At 32.4% G+C, this 19,690-nt stretch overlaps 1 protein-coding gene across 1 annotated transcript in view; it reads right to left on the bottom strand.

Annotated features, from left to right (window-relative positions):
• Positions 1-19,690, bottom strand: part of LOC143253009 (uncharacterized) — a 52,678-nt gene that overhangs the window by 11,155 nt on the left and 21,833 nt on the right. The window contains exon 2 of the mRNA XM_076506045.1: positions 9,171-9,639. Within this exon, the coding sequence (XP_076362160.1) occupies positions 9,171-9,633 (463 nt within the window). The 5' untranslated portion in view covers positions 9,634-9,639. The remainder of the gene's footprint in view (positions 1-9,170; positions 9,640-19,690) is intronic.

Below are 19,690 nucleotides of genomic sequence, written 5' to 3' on the forward strand. Positions count from 1 at the left end.
ACCATAAGTATGATTAAGCTATTGTATTTACTTTAGTCTTACGTTGACATTTAACCTCAGTCTTCCAACACAACATCTGTTTGTCCGATGTTTTCCCTCATACACAACAACAACAATCTATGGAAGAGTGGCCAAGTCTGGCACTGTAATTAGTGTGCCAGTACACGGAAACCTACGGGTCCATCGTTCATATACTGTGCATAAAAATGTGCAATACACTTTGGAGCCGTGGATGCGCTATTCGATTACATAAACTTTTCCAAAGAACTGGCAGTGGGTGAAGTGGACAAGCTACATATACATCTAGATTATCAGTCAGAAACTAGAGACGGATAGCGCAGATAGCTACAGAGTAGCTCCACGCATGTATATATACATACATAAATATAATAAACAACATGATAGAGATATGTAACACTGACTGTCCTTTCAGCTCTTTGTTTACGTAGATAAACAATAAAAGCGCGCGTGAAAACAGTGAAAACGAAATTGACAATGATTACCTAATTATTAACACCCAGTCGCTTAAAATTACAACTGTAAACCTTATAAAAGTAGAATTACTTACTAACACGAACTGATAGACCAAACCGAACACGGGAGAGGTACCTATATTGTAACTGTAACAGTTTATTGTACTTGGTAAATTTAGTCAAACGAATTACGGTCACATTAAAACATACCTTACAATATATAAAATTATTTTATCATTTCGTGTAGCTATTTGCAGGACTCATTATTTTGCACAAGTGCGCATTCGTAGTATCATTGTGATTTAACATTGGGATAAAACATTGTATCATGTATATATTGTATAAAATGACTTATGATTATATTAGACATCTCATCAATTGTAAATCTAAAAACTATGCGTAAAATTAACTGCAAAAGTTTTTGCTGAACATTTTTTGTATGGAAAACTCTGTTCCTAGTTTTATTTAACTCTCTTTCAATTCCATTTTTTATTAGATGTTCCTTAAAATGGTTTACACTCAGTGCATACTTCATCCTTAATGTGGTTTAACTTTAATACATATCTGATCTTTAACACAGTTTACCCTTAACGCGTGATTAATCATTATTATGGTTTATTCTTAGGATATACCCGATTCTTAAGATGGTTTACCTTCATTACTAACTTAGTTATTAACATGATTAACCCTTAACACGTACTTAATCATTATTATGATTTACCCTCAACATATATCTGATGCTTAACATAGTTTACCAAGAAGCACGTTTCTTCTAAGCACGTGACCTTATTTATGACTTTTTGAAAGTTGCATTCTATTATATATTATATAGTTATATTCATCACAGAACTTGGTTATAAACGACGCATAATAGCTGACATGACTAACTATAAAAATAGTTTTATTATATATATACGTGTGTGTGTGGTGTGCGTGTGTACAGTTACAGGAAAGAATTCTCACAAGACATTTATACAAAATTTTAGTTGCTATAGTAATAGTTACAAATATGTGTTGTTTCTTGGAAATATAGGGCGTAACAAATTGTTATGACGTAAATAAAAAATCAATTAATCATCGTGAAAAGTCAAGAAAAATATTTGTTATTCACAGCTTTATATACGAAACATGTAGTCCTGGAAACGAAAATTTGAATTGTAATGACGACTTCCGCAATTAGTTTAATATTTAGAGAACAAAGAATGTTTTAGTGCTTCTAGCTTTATGGACAGATAAAATGATAGATTTTCTATAGTGGTGAATGGATCACAGTTTATTTTAACGTCACAAGAAATATCCGATATCGCAGCAGTTTGTTATAACAATTCGTCAATTTTAGCATCGTATCAGTTAGAGTTGAAATACTAAATGTAGGTCATATTATAGTCTATGCACTTTATACATTACAATACAGGCCTTTCTTTTCAGCCCTGCTATTCATTTGCTATTCTAACGAGACCGATTATAATTAGAGGTAGTTCACTTTGAGATAAGGACTATTCTTCTAACATCACTAGTTTGTATCTAGGAGCGCTGCAAAAGGCTTCAGAAAATGAGAGAGATTAATTAGGCAAACTTCTCGTTCAACAATCCGTGAAAATATAATTATAATATCGTGATTAAATTTCCGTGTTCATCCTGAAAATTGTGAAAGTTTGACAATACCAATTGTGGTTACGTGAGAATTTTCTTTTGTTCTTCAGTTAAAGTGGTTCTAATTGTTCAAGTAGCGTTGGTCCATTAGTAACACTAAGTTTAAGCAAAGCAGAAATATTCTGTTGATTTCAAAATGTAATTTAATTCGTTAAACTAAGTTTAGATTAAAATTCTCACAAACAGCTGAGTCTCAGTGGTCACCAAACGATGGAAGAAAATAACTGAATTAAATTCATATTAAATCTTTCACAACCACCTGGGTTTTCAAAGTTTTGTCAGACTGGTATACTTATAAACACCTTTATAAACGTTCCCTTATAATAAATCGTGGTTTTAAAATAACTCAAGCAGTTTTTTCTGTAAAATACAAAAATAATTACACATAATTATTTATGAAACTAAAAATATACAGCAAATTATTTATAGTACAATTATTATTGGTCAAATAAACACAATAGTTTTGGCTTATATATTTTTATTTACAAATTTACATGTGTCAATGTGTATCTTTGTGTTTAGTTAAAGCTGATAGAAAGTTAGATAATAGTTTTAAGTTAACGTAACTTATTGTTAACATTAACTTTGTAAATCTTATTTCTCTTTCGAATTGTTTCCCAATGGTGAAAAGTTATTTTTCCCGCCTTTCTTATATTCAGTGAGACAAAAATGTAAATTACATTTCAAACGTTTAATAAATGGAGTTATTTTGGATAAAGATCAAATATATAATAAACCTGAAAATACAAGAAAAACTATAAATAATATCAAGTCTATCTAGAACAAACAATTGTCAGAACGCCTGAAATTAATTTTTACTAACTAAATTTAAATTCAAGTATCTCACCATAAACAAATGTTTCTCTTAATATTTTCTGTTTAAGCAGATTTGTAGCCTTTTTACTAGAGTATATCAACTAATGTAGTGATTTAAAACGTACAAACAAAGCGTTTCATATAACAGCACGAATGACATAACAGATAAGCACTCACGATCAATTATCATTATTAAACTTTACTGTCCTTTAGTAATTATAACAGATGCACACTCATGTTCAACTGTCGCCCTTAAACTTTCATCTACTAATTAAAACAGTTACATATTCGAGTTCATCTGTCACTGTTAACCTTCACACTCTTCTACTAATTGTGACAGATACACACTCACGTTTAACTGTCACTGTATAACTTTACACTCTTCTACTAATTGTGACAGATATACACGTTCGAATTTCACCGTTAAACTTTACACTCTTCTATTAATTATAAGAGATACACATTCACGTTCAACTGTCAATATTAAACTTTTCACTTTTCTACCAGTTCTAACAGATATACATTCACGTTCAATTATCACTGTTAAACATTACAATCCTCTAGTAATTGTAACAGATACACACTTACGTTCAACTATTAATATTAAACTTTACCCTCTTCAACGAACTATTACAGGTACATACTCGCGTTTATCTGTCACTGTGAAACTTTACACTCTTCTACTAATTATAACAGATACACACTTGCGTTCAACTGTTTCTACTAAAGTTTACACTTTTCTACTGATTATAACAGATACATAATGACGTTCAACTGTCAGTATTAAAGTTTAAACTCCTCTACTAATTATAACAGGTACACACTCACGTTCAACGGTCACTGTTAAACTTTACACTGTTGTATAAATATTAGGTTGAGGAATAATTCGTGAGCGTTTTTAAATAATTTCATTCAAGCATTACATGCAAGACTATACAATACTTCAATGCATGAACACACTACACCCAAAACATTTATTATGATACTTTATTTCATGTAATACCTAGGTATATAGTATGCATTGTTTTAAACGAAATTGCAAGAAATTAAATGCGAAAAGCAGATGGTGTCGAAAATGTTCGATTTTGTCCACTTGACATTCCATTTAATGAGCTGAAAATGAAAGCAAAAATTAAAGACATATGAAAATCAAACACACCACCTATTAGAGCAAAAAATTATCTACCAAATGACATGAAATATTTTGCGAAAGCGTTTCATTTGTGAATATATTTTTTTAACTTGAAAAAACGCTCACGAATTTTCCTCAACCCAATATAACTGGGGCCCGGCATGGACAAGCGTGTTAAGGCATGCGACTCGTAATCTGAGGGTCGTGGGTTCGCATCCCCGTCGCGCCAAACATGCTCGCCCTTTCAGCCGTGGGGGCGTTATAATGTGACGGTCAATCCCACTATTCGTTGGTAAAAGAGTAGCCCAAGAGTTGGCGGTGGGTGGTGATGACTAGCTGCCTTCCCTCTAGTCTTACACTGCTAAATTAGGGACGGCTAGCACAGATAGCCCTCGAGTAGCTTTGCGCGAAATTCCAAAAACCAAACCAATAAATATAACAGATACACACTCGCGTTCAACTGTTACTATTAAACTTTTCATTCTTCAACTAATTATAACAGATACTCACTCATGTGCAACTCTCACTGTTAAACTCTACGCTCCCACAATAATTTTAATTTTTTTACAACTTGTTTTGAGTAATTGTAGAGCCAGAGAGGTTTTAGATTTTCGTGAAAGCGAATCTGACCCGAAAAACCATATAAATTTCATTACGAAACAATTATTAACACTTTTGGTATCAGTAATTAAAATATTGATAAGTTACAAAAATTATAGGTTTCCTGGCTAAGGTAACAAAATGACACTAGAGAAATTTAGTGTTTTATAGTTTTTTAATTAACACAAAGCAAAATCTGAAACGTCAACTTCAGCTCCTCCAAACTATTATGTGTGAAAAGAGCTCCCCTTCTAAGTGAACACGAACTTTCACATCACCTTGAACACTGAATATACATTCAATAGGTTTTAATTATTCTGTAATAAACAACAGACTTGTCATTAATCGGCGAAATTGTCCATGTATCTATGTAAAGTACTTCTTGATTAATGGTTATGTAAGTCGGTGAATATTTTCCAATAACCAATAGCATTCTCGTAAGTATACTAGAAGGACACAATGTTGTTTTCTTAATATCAGCCCTCTAGCCTTTTTAAGCACACGAATTTATTGTTCGAAAAGCCCTTGAGTTCTATTTCTTTATTGAAAAAACTTTAAGAATATTCATCTAGTTCTATTTATGTCGGCATTCAACACAATGCAGCCTTTATACACCTGTTCAATGTTAAAAAGTTTTGATTATTTCAAAGAGTGAGGGCGTCAAGAGTGCTGGACCTAGCCGGCTTTATTTTTCCAAACAAAGGAAACATTACGAAGAAAAAGAAAATATTGCATTGTTTTGTTTTTTATTACAAATATATACGTACATGATGGGAAAGTTAGCAGAAAATATATCCTAGAGATTCACCAAGCCTTAGACAATGTTTTTATATCGATAAAACCAAATATTCAAATATTTTCTATTAGTTGTTTGGGAATCTTAAAGAGATATTTACATATAAACGAAAGAAAGAAAAAGTACAATAAACAGATATGAACGTTATACGTAATATTCCAGCTGGGTCTCGAGATAGTGAAAAACATATTGGATTTTGGATCTAGAATCTGGCCTGGTATTTCGTTTATAAGTTTCCTTTATCTCTTTGTCTGTATGAAAAAGTCAAGTTATGTGAATGACTCACTTTTCTATCCGTAAGAATGAGTATTGTCAGTGATACGTTGTGAAGACAAAACATTACGTTTACGTTGAGACTTTGCTATGATTGATAGAAGTCGAATACAAGATGAGAACTCGTGTAGCATTCATACGTACATATATCACACGTTTCTCTTTTTCTTGTTACACGCGTTTCTCCTAGAAATAAGAAATTATACATGACTAAACATAGAACATTTTGCATTTTTATAGATTGCTGGAAGTTATAACAACCAGTATGTGAAAAAATAGGCTAAGAGTGACACTGCAAGAACATTTTCCAAGTTTACACCAGTGTTTAATTGTAGATTTAAAACTTAAATTTTTGATTGAAGCTCACTAAACTGTTCATAATTAAATTAAAATTAATATAAAAAGTACATATACTATCTTAGCGTGATAACTATTTCCTATAAAAATTCTTTCTGAATCACTAATGTACTACAATAAAACGTTAACATTAAATTATCAGTAAGCTTCGTAAATACGGTCAGTTTTGTTAGTCTTTGACATAAGTCAAAGGGATAAATTCGTTGTAGGAGAAATTATGTACACTGGATTCGAAATGAATGTTTTTTATCGCTTCATTCTCGATGATAATAAAAACAAACGTACACAATGCTGTTTTCTGTTGTTTGAGGATGATCATACTTGAACTGCGAGCCATATTACTTGATTAGTTTTGAAAAAAAAAGAAATAAATTCTTGTAAGTTGGAATTCATTTAGAAGTTGTCTGTCTATATATTTATGGGTAGGAAAAAAGATGAAACCGTTATTAAAGAAATTAAATAGTTTCAAATTACGTTTGAAGGACACTTTGACACTATTGGAATTGTTTTCAGACTGTAGTTGTTTGTACAAAGAAATAACTAATCGAGTCGATCAGAAATAGAATGTTTGTTACGAATTCGCTCAGTTTCCCACAAGTTATGAGGGTTTGTCTAATAGCGTCTCTACTTTAAAAAGAAGTCTCAAAGTTCTGACTAGGTAGGCGTTTTTTTATTTCTGTGATGAATAGAAAATTGGCTGTTTGATTGGTTTATATTTACACGATACTTTCAAGAGTAATTTTAACGTTATTGCTGAAACGTTAAAATTTTGTTGTTCATTAGAAAAAACTGTATCCTCAGAATTTATAACAACAATGTTCATGGCAAAACATTGTGAAGATTATTTCGGTTGGGTTGCTGGAAGAAATATGGTTCTGTAAGTGTGAAGTGTTTAAAGAGTCAATGATGCTACATCGAGATCAGTACGTTTGTTCAAATCACGATGTGTGACACTAAAGAGATAGATGAGGAATTCGTTATGGCGAGTCAAATTATAAGAAAGTAGAGCTTCTAAATCGTGGAAAGAGTCATGGGCATACTTTGAAATAAGTCTGTGATCATTAACCCTAACGTGAAGGATGAGGTATTTTAAAGACTGTGTTTTTGTGATCCTTTACACTATTTTTTTTATTACCACAGAATGAAGTGTAATTTTCTTGTAACTAATATTTAAGACTAGTAGAGACTTGATCGCACATTAGAAAAATGTTTACCATACTAATGTAGTATTACTCTGTCGAAAATGTGCCGTGGTGTCCAGAGTACTTTGTTTAGTAGCTACATTTTTGATTCACAACAAATTCCTAACCGTGGTGGTGCAAAGGGTACTTTGTTTAATAGCTACATTTTTGGTTAAATACGAATTCCCAACCATTGGAGAGTGTAATGCCACCAAACATAGGCTTATAGCTAGAGAACATCTAAGAAAGGATATTCGTCCGTGTAAAGCCAAAGGACAGAAGGACCCGAAGAAGAATGTTCTCCCTGGAAGAAGATAAACTCATACAGTAGAGACATCAATATTCTCAAAAATCACCAGTTAGGAATATTTCCTTTACTCCTAAATTCAAGGTTATGGTTATGAACAAGGACCCACCTACTTCTCCCCTTATTCTAAAGCAAAAGAACTACAGTGAAGTAGGTATATCTTCTTTATATCATCTGTAAGATAACATACATGTTTTAACTTAAAGTTAACAAAAACTCACGAGCTAAAAGCCTCAACTTCCATCCACAACTCTAACTCAACTACTGTTTTCATTAGAATATATGACTGAAGAAACCAAAATTAAAAATTTGCGTTTTGACCACACATCACAGATTCTTCAATGTAACTCCAATAGACTTTTGTGCACAAAAAGTAGAAATGAAATCAGAGCAAGATACGTTTGCTTTACGAAGATAATTGTGCCTCTATATACATCAGATATGACTTCGTACGCATTATCTTCTGATGCGTACCATTATTCAAATTTGTTTGTTCTCTTTTAAAAATGGGCAGTTTGGTAATAGTTAAAATAGGGAATTTTCAAAAAGCTGCGGGGTAATATGTCTTCTACATAGATCATAATTAGTTTACAAATTCATTCCTTATTTAGAATTATTGTTGCTCCGAAATTTTGCTTCTTTCTGTTATTTGCGCAAGGTTATACAAGGCCTATCTGTTCTAGACATCTTTAATTTGAAGTTATAATCTATGGGAAAAGTTATCAGAAACTTTGACTATCACTCTTATAACACACCTATGGCTCTAAGGTGCAAAGCATGATTTTACAACAACTGGATGTGGACTATGGGTCCTCACATTCACAGTTTAACAAGCTAACTACTAGGTCAAATCCAGCTTCGCTACAAAGGAGTTTTATATTTATTTGAATACTTATCTATTAAGATAACCTTGGTGGTTAATTAGTATCTCGGAGATAGTATAGTACGTACTATCCTTTCCACACAATAAGGCCAACAGAATTAAATCTGTAATAACATCCTTAATCCATCCTCCCTTTGTTGTGGCGGACGTTTATTTTTGTACATTAAACTCCAAATCTAACTTCATATGTAATAATATGCTTGATGCATACTATTTCTGTTATAGTTTATATTAGCATTAACAGATGAAACCTAGAGAATAAATATATATCAGTTACAGTTTCGTGACGCGAATTGGATTTGAAAAGCTTATTTATATACATTGTTATGATGCGATGAAGAAGTATATAAGTACTTTAAGAATATAATATCGAATACCTTGGGTCACTTTTGTTAAAGCAGACACATTAAGAAACTCAAACTATTTGAAAGGAAATGTATGCACGTTTTCCTTTCAGATTACTGTTTGATTAGTTCAACTGACGTAGTGTTTATAAGTATTGTGGCGATATTCAGTTATCAGGCTTCTAACCCTAAATTTCATGAACCTGTAATGAGTAAGTAAAATTATAGTTGATTTGTAATTTTTGTATGAAAAAATCCAGTTTATATCATAATACACAAAGAGTTGTGATGTTATAAATGTATTAAAGTATTTAAATTTAAGAATGATTAAGTTTAAAACCTAAGATTTTTTTACCTGTTTCCATAAAGCCCCACGCTGTTCTTTCTTCATCAAGAGGAGAGTCACCTCGTTTGCCCCAGACTCCTTTCAAATTGTTCCAGTTGTTGCTCCTTTTCCCCCACATTCCGGATAAGTTGTTCCATCCTCGCTTGCCCCATATTCCGGACATGTCATCCCAGTTAGAGCCTCGTTTGCCCCACATTCCAGACAAGTCATTCCAGCTAGATCCCCGCTTGCCCCACATTCCGGATAAGTTGTTCCAGCCTCGCTTGCCCCACATTCCGGATAAGTTGTTCCAGCCTCGCTTGCCCCACATTCCAGAAAGATTATTCCAACCCCTCTTTTCATCAGCTTCATTTTCTACGTTTGCAAGTGCTGCTTCTAATGCTGGATCCGTATCAGTCGACTTGGATTTGACTTGTGTAACGACGTAAAGTACAAATAAAAGATAAGCAACTCTGATCTTGCGATACTGCATTCTCGCCTAGAGAAAAAGAAACTTAACAATGAATTTTTAAATTAAAGTCTAAGTGAAGTTATAATGCTGTTACAAGACTGAATTTTGTGAATGACTAATTACTAAACAAGATGGAGAAAACAATAATAAAAATATACATGTCAGTTTACAGAAATTTTATATTTTATTTGATCAAATCTTATTCAATATAAAAGTATTATCTTCAAATCGATAAATAATGGAAACAGATGTCTAAACAAAATTATTGAATAAAAATTGCTTTAAAGTATTATCGAAAGTTTGCTTTTTTAGATCTGAATATTTGTTTACACAATTAAACAAAATACCTTTACATAAAGGAATTAACAAATGTATTATAAATTTAAAACGAGTAAGAAGTGAATATCTGAAAACTTGGAGAAGGAAATGAATATCTGAGAACTTGAAGAAGTGAATATCTGAAAACTTGGAGAAGGAAGTGAATATCTGAGAACAAGTAAGAAGTGAATATCTGAGAACAAGTAAGAAGTAAATATCTGAGAACTTGAAATTGTTTCGACCTTCCTAGGTCATTTTTGTTAATATGAAGATGACCTAGGAAGGCCGAAATGTAATTCTCTGCTTTATAAGTAAAAGTGTCAATACCCATACAAGCCATTCTGAGACACATTTTTGTTTTGCAGTAAATATGATTTAGCACTTGAAATAATAATTAGATTGCTAAAGGAAAACCTTTAGCTACATAAATGTTCATACATAAAAAAAACAAGAAAACTGCATGGAAATAAAGACAAAAGAGTACAAGACTCATGCCAGAGGTCAAGGGTCTTGTATATGTTCAATTAGTGTTTTACATGAGCCAGACCTATTTATTATATCAATGATATTTTGCATAACTGATTAGATACGCAGTTTTATCAAATATAATTTATTCCATCAATCTATATATATTAGGCAAATTAATAAAATAATATTTATATTTATTCATCTTTTTGAAAATTGCAACGTCAGTACAATCTAACTAAACATTTTATTCAACGCTACAACGCACTTGAGCCCGGCATGGTCAGGTTGTTAAGGCAATCGACTCGTAATCCGAGTGTCACGGGATCGAATCCCCGTCACACCAAACATGCTCGCCCTTTTAACCGTGGGAGCGTTATAATGATCGGTCACTCCCATTATTCGTTGGTAAAAGAGTAGCCCAAGAGTTGGCGATGGGTGGTGATGACTAGCTCCTTCCCTCTAGTCTTACACTGCTAAATTAGGAACGGCTAGCGCGGATGGCCCTCATGTAGCTTTGCGCGAAATTCAAAACAAACTAAACCAAAGAACGCACTTGACGGTATGCAAACATAGAGACAATATCTGTAAGACTTTTGCACAAAGCACTAAATTATTTCAATAAAAATTGGCATAAAAATGATTTATTGTGTGATCTCGACAGATACTACGTACATGATGAACATAGTACTAAGTACCTCTCTCCTATGAATATATATTTAAAAAATATAAATCAAGCTGTGTACCATGCACTAGACCATTAAAACTAGTATTATTTCTTTCTTTCTTTTTTAATTATTTTTTATTTTATTTTATCATCAATATTATTATTCAGTGATGACGAGAAACCCACTTGTTGAGAAATTTATATGCAAAAACGGCTCGTTTGGGCTGAGAAAACACTTTACATAGAAAAGCGAACAACGTTTCGACCTTCTTCGGTCATCGTCAGGTTCACAAAGAAAGAGGTAACATCTAATACCGCCCTCTACATTTCGACACACAGTTACACAACCCCTTTCAAACATGTGGTCAGCTTCCGGTCAGTTACCTCTTTCTTTGTGAACCTGACGATGACCAGAAGGTCGAAACGTTGTTCGCTCTTCTATGTAAAGTGTTTTCTCAGCCCAAACGAGCCGTTTTTGCATATAAATATTATTATTATTTTATTTTTCCGATACATATATATATGGAAAAGGGGGAATAAATATATATATAAGAATAAAAGTGGAAAAAATAAAAAGTAAAAATAGAATAAAAGATGGAAAAAAAAGAATAAATAGATACAGGAACAAATAGGGCAAATCAAGACAATACATGGACATTGCTCTAAAATGGGTCGAAGTACTGTGGGATACTCTATCCCAAAAGCATTACAACAACAACATAATAGTAGCCGACATTAAAGCTAGGGATAAAGGAAGAGGTCTTGTGCACCTGACCCTCCTGGGTATTTTTTTAAAAAATTCAACATACCCAAATACCCACAAAGAAGCGAAGTGAAGCACTTGACGGCGCTTATTTGACTACCACGTGATATTTTATAATATAGAATTTGAAATGGACTGGTGCAGTCCATGAAACATTTAGAAATTTCAATAAATTAAAGAGTCTAAAATTATAAGCCTACAAACTTGTACCTGAGCCACCGAAAGCTTTAATATTAATAACAATTTTTATTAGACGAATTTTATTAAATGACACTATCGACTGTTTATTTCAGTGTTTAACTAGCCTCTCCTGTCGAGGTTGTGAAAATACTGGCTAGTAACTAAAGTAACAGTATTCACATATGTCTCACAATCATTTCTTATAATTTTATATGTTATACATATATAAAACAACCACAAGAAAAGTCTTGTATCTTTCCTTTCTCATAAAATTCTTAATGACCATACAATAATGTTTCCTTTACATAAGTATATCCTTTGTTTTACGAACCGTTTCTTCACAAGACTGAAGTTACGTGTACGTGAAGCTATTAGCTTTCTACAAAATCTGAAAAGGATATTATCAAGTACTCTGAGTAAACATTGTGTCTGTCAGAACACACAATACTTTTCAGACCTTAATCGAATTTTAGCGAGATCTTTCACGTCAAATTGACATCTTTTACAAATTCTGTTCTTCAGTGAGGAAAATAGAAAAAAAAAGAATTCTTCTTCACTGCAGGCGTTGTTCAAATGTAATTTCGAGAGTTAGTTAACAGACTAAAATTTGTTAAAAACAAAATTAGATATATGATAACTTAAAACCAAATGCTTTTAAACCAGTTGTATAGACATACAATTGTAATATTTTGAGCATTCTGGATATATTGTTGTAGTTGTTTTTGAATTAAACACAAATCTACACAAAGGCTATTTGTGCTCTGCCCATCACGGGTATCAAAATCCGGTTTTTAGCGTTGTAAGTCCGCAAACATACCGCTGAGCCACTGGGAGAACATTCTGGATAAAAGCTTAAAATTTAGGTAAGAAACAGGTTTTAGATAAGAGCAAGCTCTTAAATGTAAAACAATTGACTGTAAAATATGACATAGTGCCTGACTCGTTTTTCAATACTTACTTTTTATTTTTGAATAAGAGCATTCTTCGTTATACAAAGAACGTATTCAACGTTAAATTATGAAAACAGACATCTGAACATAACCATTACCTTAAAATCTCTTGTCCTTTGGTCCTACAATTTTCACAGTCGGACATTTGCTTAGACAATAAAAGACTTTGCATAACAATGATGGTTCAAATGTTTAACAAATTAAACACTGTATCTGATAACTCGCCATTTGTATTTGTTTGGCATTCGTACACTTCACTCTCAGCCTTGCAGGTATTTTGCAAAACGTTTTGTTGAGTACGCGAATGATAAACTCATTACTAAAATATATTCTGTTAAAAGAGACGTTTAAGTTGCAAAAATGTTCATATATGAAAAACATATATATGCATGGAGGTCAGTCAACACAAAAGACTGCAAACCTAAACTTAAATACAAAAGTTGCTAAGAATAAAATAATGATTTTAACCTTACTTGTCAAAATAAACTTGATATTGATACAATTGTCTTCCTCGATAGACTAAATAAAAACATTCCATGTCACTATAAAGATTAACTTCCTAACTGAGATGTAAAAGGAATATTGTGAGAATGTGCGTTTAGGTAAATTATCCAGAACTTTAAAAGCTCGACAAGACAAACAAAAAAAATTGGTCAGTGTTTATACACTTTACATTTCTGAAACATTCATACTTTACACTTTCCCATATATACTCATAGACCTACCCTTACGTGTTATTGGTCAGTGTTTATACACTTTACATTTCTGAAACATTCATACTTTACACTTTCCCATATATACTCATAGACCTACCCTTACGTGTTATTGGTCAGTGTTTATACACTTTACATTTCTGAAACATTCATACTTTACACTTTCCCATATATACTCATAGACCTACCCTTACGTGTTATTGGTCAGTGTTTATACACTTTACATTTCTGAAACATTCATACTTTACACTTTCCCATATATACTCATAGACCTACCCTTACGTGTTATTGGTCAGTATTTATACACTTTACCTTTCTGAAACATTCATACTTTACACTTCTCATGTATACCCACAAACCTTTCTTCACGTATTTGTACATCTCATACTGCTGAAAGCCAGACACGTATCGAATCAATTTTGGTCTAGAAAATTGATTAAATATGCTTTTGTTTCTATAATTAATTGTATACCTACTCGTGGGTCGAACATGACGTTATCGCCAAAATAAAATCGTACATAATACTTTGGCAGCGTTATAATTATAAAGGTTACATCCAATTATTCAGTTAAGGAAGACCAGGCCAAGAGTTAGCGGATGATACTGTGGACTATCAGTCTCTCTCTAGTCTACCAGTTAAAAATTAGGAACAACTAGCACAGATGATTCATGTAGAGTATTGAACGAATATTCGAAATCAAAGAATATCCATTCTGTCTATGCTTATCTCTTTAAAAATGCATAATTTAACAACTTATTTTAAAGTGTGTATGTATATTTATATGAAGAGTGATGCAGACACTCAGTCAAATACGCGTACATACTACCTTTGATGTAGATGTCCATTGGAAGGTAACTAATTCAGTGTCAGAGAGGTATAGAAAAACATTATTAAAACTTATGTTCTGAAAAAAAAATCGAACAACGCTGTGAATTAAAACAATTTCGATGCACAAGTGCGACAATTGGCATTTTCAACCTAAGTGTCACTTTTAATGACATTTGGGCTAACCGATCAGAACAAAAACCCCAAGATTCAGACATAGCCATGCCCAAGTTAGAGCACTTGGGCTAAAGAGAGCAACATTCAGAAACACAGTCAATTACAAATTAACTGTCACTTTTATTACGCATCTATGGCACAAATTAGGAACGTGCTCAGCAGCACATCACATGCTTAGACCTGGGATCTTTCAGTCCATAGTCCAACACCGTAACCATTAGAAAAGAATGGCCCCCTGACATAGGCATACTTAAGTCGAGCTTCCTTTCGTCGTTAATAATCTGGTGACTAACTTTACCATACTTTGTATTTGAGGATTTTTGTTTTATGATCAGCTGCTGTGAAAACACGTTCCCCACCCTGAGATCGTGGAGATTCTATACGGGTAAGAACAGAAACTCCCTTTTTGATCAATAGATGAGAATAGTCAATATAATCACGACTATAGAAAAATAATCACCATTGTATATTCACGGAGATGTTTGCAATTTTGACCTTAAAACTATAAATAGATAATCTAATATAGATAAAAATTTCGAGTCAAGAACCAAAACTAAACCATATCGATTTTTTTATTGTTCTTCAAGCACGATTTTTTTAAAATTTTCTTTCAGAGAAAGTCATGATTACTTTGATTTCCTGTCAACAACTGAATTATTTAAACTTATTTAAGCTGTTAAACTCGTTCTGGCGACTTTTTAATCACCGTTCCCAACATCTATTTAAATTATTCATAGATACCATTTTTACAGTTTCACGTTCTATCAAGTTGTTTCATATGATACGGCCACGCTAATGCTTTAACTATGCCTGCATGGATATTTATTATGTCTCTCAAACTGTATAAATACGTCTATTTTCATAATGCCAAATATTAAATTTTGCTTTCGAAAATTCTAAAGAGTTTTCATTTATCTAAGGACGCGCATGAATGATTAACTAGAACCATACTGTTTATATGTCTAAGTTCTAGGGCAACCACAGATAAGAAAAGGCTTAAACAAAAGTGCACGTTTATGTACATACATTTTTGCCAGTTTGTCTCCAGGGGAAGTGCTCACGATAGGAATGTTAAGCTTGAAAACTTAACGTTAAAATTCTGGATTCGATTTTGTGAGGGACACAGCGCAGATACCATTTGGTTCAGTTCTGTGCTTAAACAAAACCAATAAAATTCTCACGGTCAGGCAGGAGCTTAAATAAAACAAAATATTCTCAACGACAGGCAGGTGCTAGAAGTTGTTTTTTTTTTTTTAGTGTTTATAATTAAGAAAAAAGTTACAGAACGAGCTATCTGTTCACCAAGAGTATTGAAACTTGTTTTCTATAAGCTCTGTCCCCAAGTGGCACAGCAGCATGTCTTCAGACTTACAACGCTAGAAACCGCGTTTTCATTGTTTAGCTTTGTGGTTAATTATAAAATAAACAAACAGTATTCTCAGGTTCAGGTAGGAGCTAAAGAAAACAAACAATATTCTCAGGGTCAACAGGAAAATGACGGCAAGGAATGAACTATATACTTTTTACAACAATGTTTATAAAAAAAGTTATCTTTTCGATAATATTCTTATTGGTTTATTTTGTGGTCTTTTCTTCAGTGTTAATGAGCCTTATAAAAGTTTTCACCCCCCCTGTACTGGTAATACCTTTTAGATATTTTCTTGCGAAATATTTTTTGTGTTTTATATCACTAAAGTGAGTAACAATACACCTTTTGTTCTTTGTAATCATTAGAAATCGGTCTGAGATTAATAACATTTGTATTATGTTGTTCATAAGAAAATAGCTAAAACTGATTACATGGGGGGAGGGGTAAAGACTTTTGTAAGGCACTGTAAATATATAAACGTGACTGTCCTATATACTGAGATTATATTTAGATAGTATGTTATCAAAGTTTTGCTGGAAATCTTTGTGCTGATAGATACGACACATTCTGGATTTCGTAGGTAAAGCTATTGAATTGATATAAAAGAGAGGAGAGACATGAATGTTCTTGTAACTCAGCTATTAACTTGATAATAAAACCTTCTTGAACATCACTTTATGTTTGTAATTCATCATCACCGTTCTGTCCTGCTACCCTTTTACCAACACAGACATCAGAGCTTGGAAAGGAAATTCGCTATAAACCAGCAAACAAATGTATGATATATATATATATATCATTTTATATATATATTTTATTTATATATATATATAAAAACACAGAATCAAGTGATAGTATTGCATATAGAAATATACATTAGAAAAAATAGACATTTTTATAAGATTGCATATAAGCACAGATAAAAATTATCAAATACATTAATAGAATTTATGAATATTTATTATCCCATAAAGTTTGCAGATTGGGATGCTTCTTCAACAAAAACAACTTCATTCCCAAATTTCTTTAAACTATCTAAAAATGACAAGCATAAAGTCCAAGCTTCACAACGGACGAATGCTGAGAATTATGAATAGGACATTCATAACTTGGAGAATTCTTTGAAAACTACATGCAAGACATTCAGAAATTACAGAAAACTATCTGAAAATGACGAACTCACAGATAATATTTTCAATATGACAAGTAAGACATTCAAAACTCACAATGAATGGTATCAAATGACAAGTAAGATGTGATAATTCATAGAACACCGTCGAAAGATGACAAGTAAGATTCAAAACTCACAAAGAATAGTATCAAATGACAAGTAAGATGGCTTGTAAGACTTTCAGAGTTTATGAAATATGGTTTTCAGATGCCAAGACATTCAGAACCCGTAGTACGCCCTATGAATCGAAAGGTAAGACATTAGAACTTACAGAGAATGGTTTGAAGATGATATCAAGACATTCAGAACAAAAAGAATGGTATTATCTGAAGATGACAGTCAGTACTTGCAGAGAAGTATGTGAAGATGAAAACTTAGAGATTCGGAACTCTCTAGAAAGTACGTGAAGAGTACACATACGATTTTCAGGACTCACGAAGGCCATTTGCTGATTGTCAAAGGAGTTACCGCTAACTGTGAATAAATTACAAAACCAGGACTCGCAGACAACAACCTGAAATTGATCAATAAGAAATTAAGGTTTTACAGAAAGATATTTGTCAACAAATTACACAGGAAATTAGTTGAAGATTACACATATAAAGTTCAAACAAGTTTTAGAAGGAAGAATGTTTGAATAAGGCACATAAAACCCGCGACTAACACAGAATTATCAAATCATCTTCGTCTATAAGAATTGATTTTTTTATCCTTTTAAAAGATTCAGAACTAGCTGGGAATTCTTTAGGTATCAGAAATCTGAACTTAAGTTTATTTACCCTTTAAGGTATTTTATCGCTTTCATAAGTACTGTGTATATAGAAACTGGTAGATAAGGTTTGAACAGAAGACCTTATCTTTGTGTTGAGGTAAGCTATCTTTCTTACTAACTAAACTGTTCTTACTGACATCCACCACTTTATAAGCTACTTTCTTGAAGAAAAAGTATAAAAATGCATATTTGTGTATTTTAATGGCAGAAAGTGTGTGGAAGTAAATGCAACATTACAACATTTTCCAAATTGAAAGATTTAAAAACGTTTTATATACGTCTTAAAACTATATCTGAGAATTCTGGGAATCTGGAAGAAGTACCTGTACGAAAAAAAGCAATTAAACATTCGCCCGAAGAAACATGTGAAGAATTATATAATCATTCCTGTATTACACGCTAGAATTCTTTCCATTATCGTTTTTTGCTGTTAAATGTAACGAAAACGATCCGAAACGAACAATAGAGTAAATGTTATGGAACGTTGATATAGATCTTAAATATAAAAACTAATATTTCAATTATTTCATATTCTTGGAATTATATATTGAAATAAATGTACACATTATTTTCTGAAGAATTCCAGTTATCACACACATTCTGATGGTGTATTTACCATGATGTAGTGGTAATATAGTTATAGCTTTATAACATTCTTATGTTTCACTTTAAAAAAAAGAATTACGCGAACATAAAGTTTTATATGAAAATACGTTGCAGCAGTACAGCGATATACCGAATACACACATACATATATTAGTTGAATTATTAGATTGTTTACATTTATTTGTTTGTTGTTATTGTGTTTTTGCAAAATAAGTTCGGAGCTTATAATTTTGATTACACTTTGTTAGGGTGAATACTTTATACAGAATTAATTCCCATAATTTTTAGTTTCAGTTTCACTTCACTAATAAGTAAAGAGAAATCGGCTCCTCTGGGTTTATTCGTTCTCCGACTTATTCCATCAAATATAATTAATGAATACTTCATTGTTTGATATACGAAAATTAGTTTTATTTGAAATGTGAACATTAGCTGCTTGAAGAAAACGTCAACATTGAACTAATAGTAAAATATTATTAGTAATAAATTGCTATTATTATAATTAAATTGTTATTTTGACTGCTTCGTATTTCTTCTGGGAACAGTAGAAGTTACCATGACAAGTTTGGTGGGGATTGGGCAAGAAGAATGTGAGAAGTTAGCAGACAGACAAACATACAGTTTAGTTTATACATATATATATATATATATTATATGTGGTCCATATGGACTATGACCGTCCTCATTGCAGCCTCTATCACTGTATCAAGTTACGTTGATTTAACAGTTCCCATCATGTGATCTTGTATTACTTTGTCAAGTATGATGCTGATTGAGTACGAAATGTGGAAACCTATAAGGAACAAACATACACGCATGTTGACGATTATTTATATAGATTACATTGAGCCCTAACCCCCCTCGTGACCTTTTTTACGTTATCATGTATCACTGTGTTAAGTTGTGCTGATTTGATCGTTTTCTAAATCAGAATGGAAACTTAACCCCCATTGGAAATTTTGACATCTCCTTGCTATTTCTGTGGACCGTAGAGGTCACCATGCCAAGTTTGATGGTGATTGGTCAAATGGTGTGTGAGGAGTTAGTGGACAAATATACACCAGGTTTCGCCTTTACACACATAGATAAGTGTACGTTGAA

This window comes from Tachypleus tridentatus, chromosome 6 (genome assembly GCF_004210375.1).
Source record: "Tachypleus tridentatus isolate NWPU-2018 chromosome 6, ASM421037v1, whole genome shotgun sequence".
In the NCBI taxonomy this organism is placed as follows: domain Eukaryota; kingdom Metazoa; phylum Arthropoda; class Merostomata; order Xiphosura; family Limulidae; genus Tachypleus; species Tachypleus tridentatus.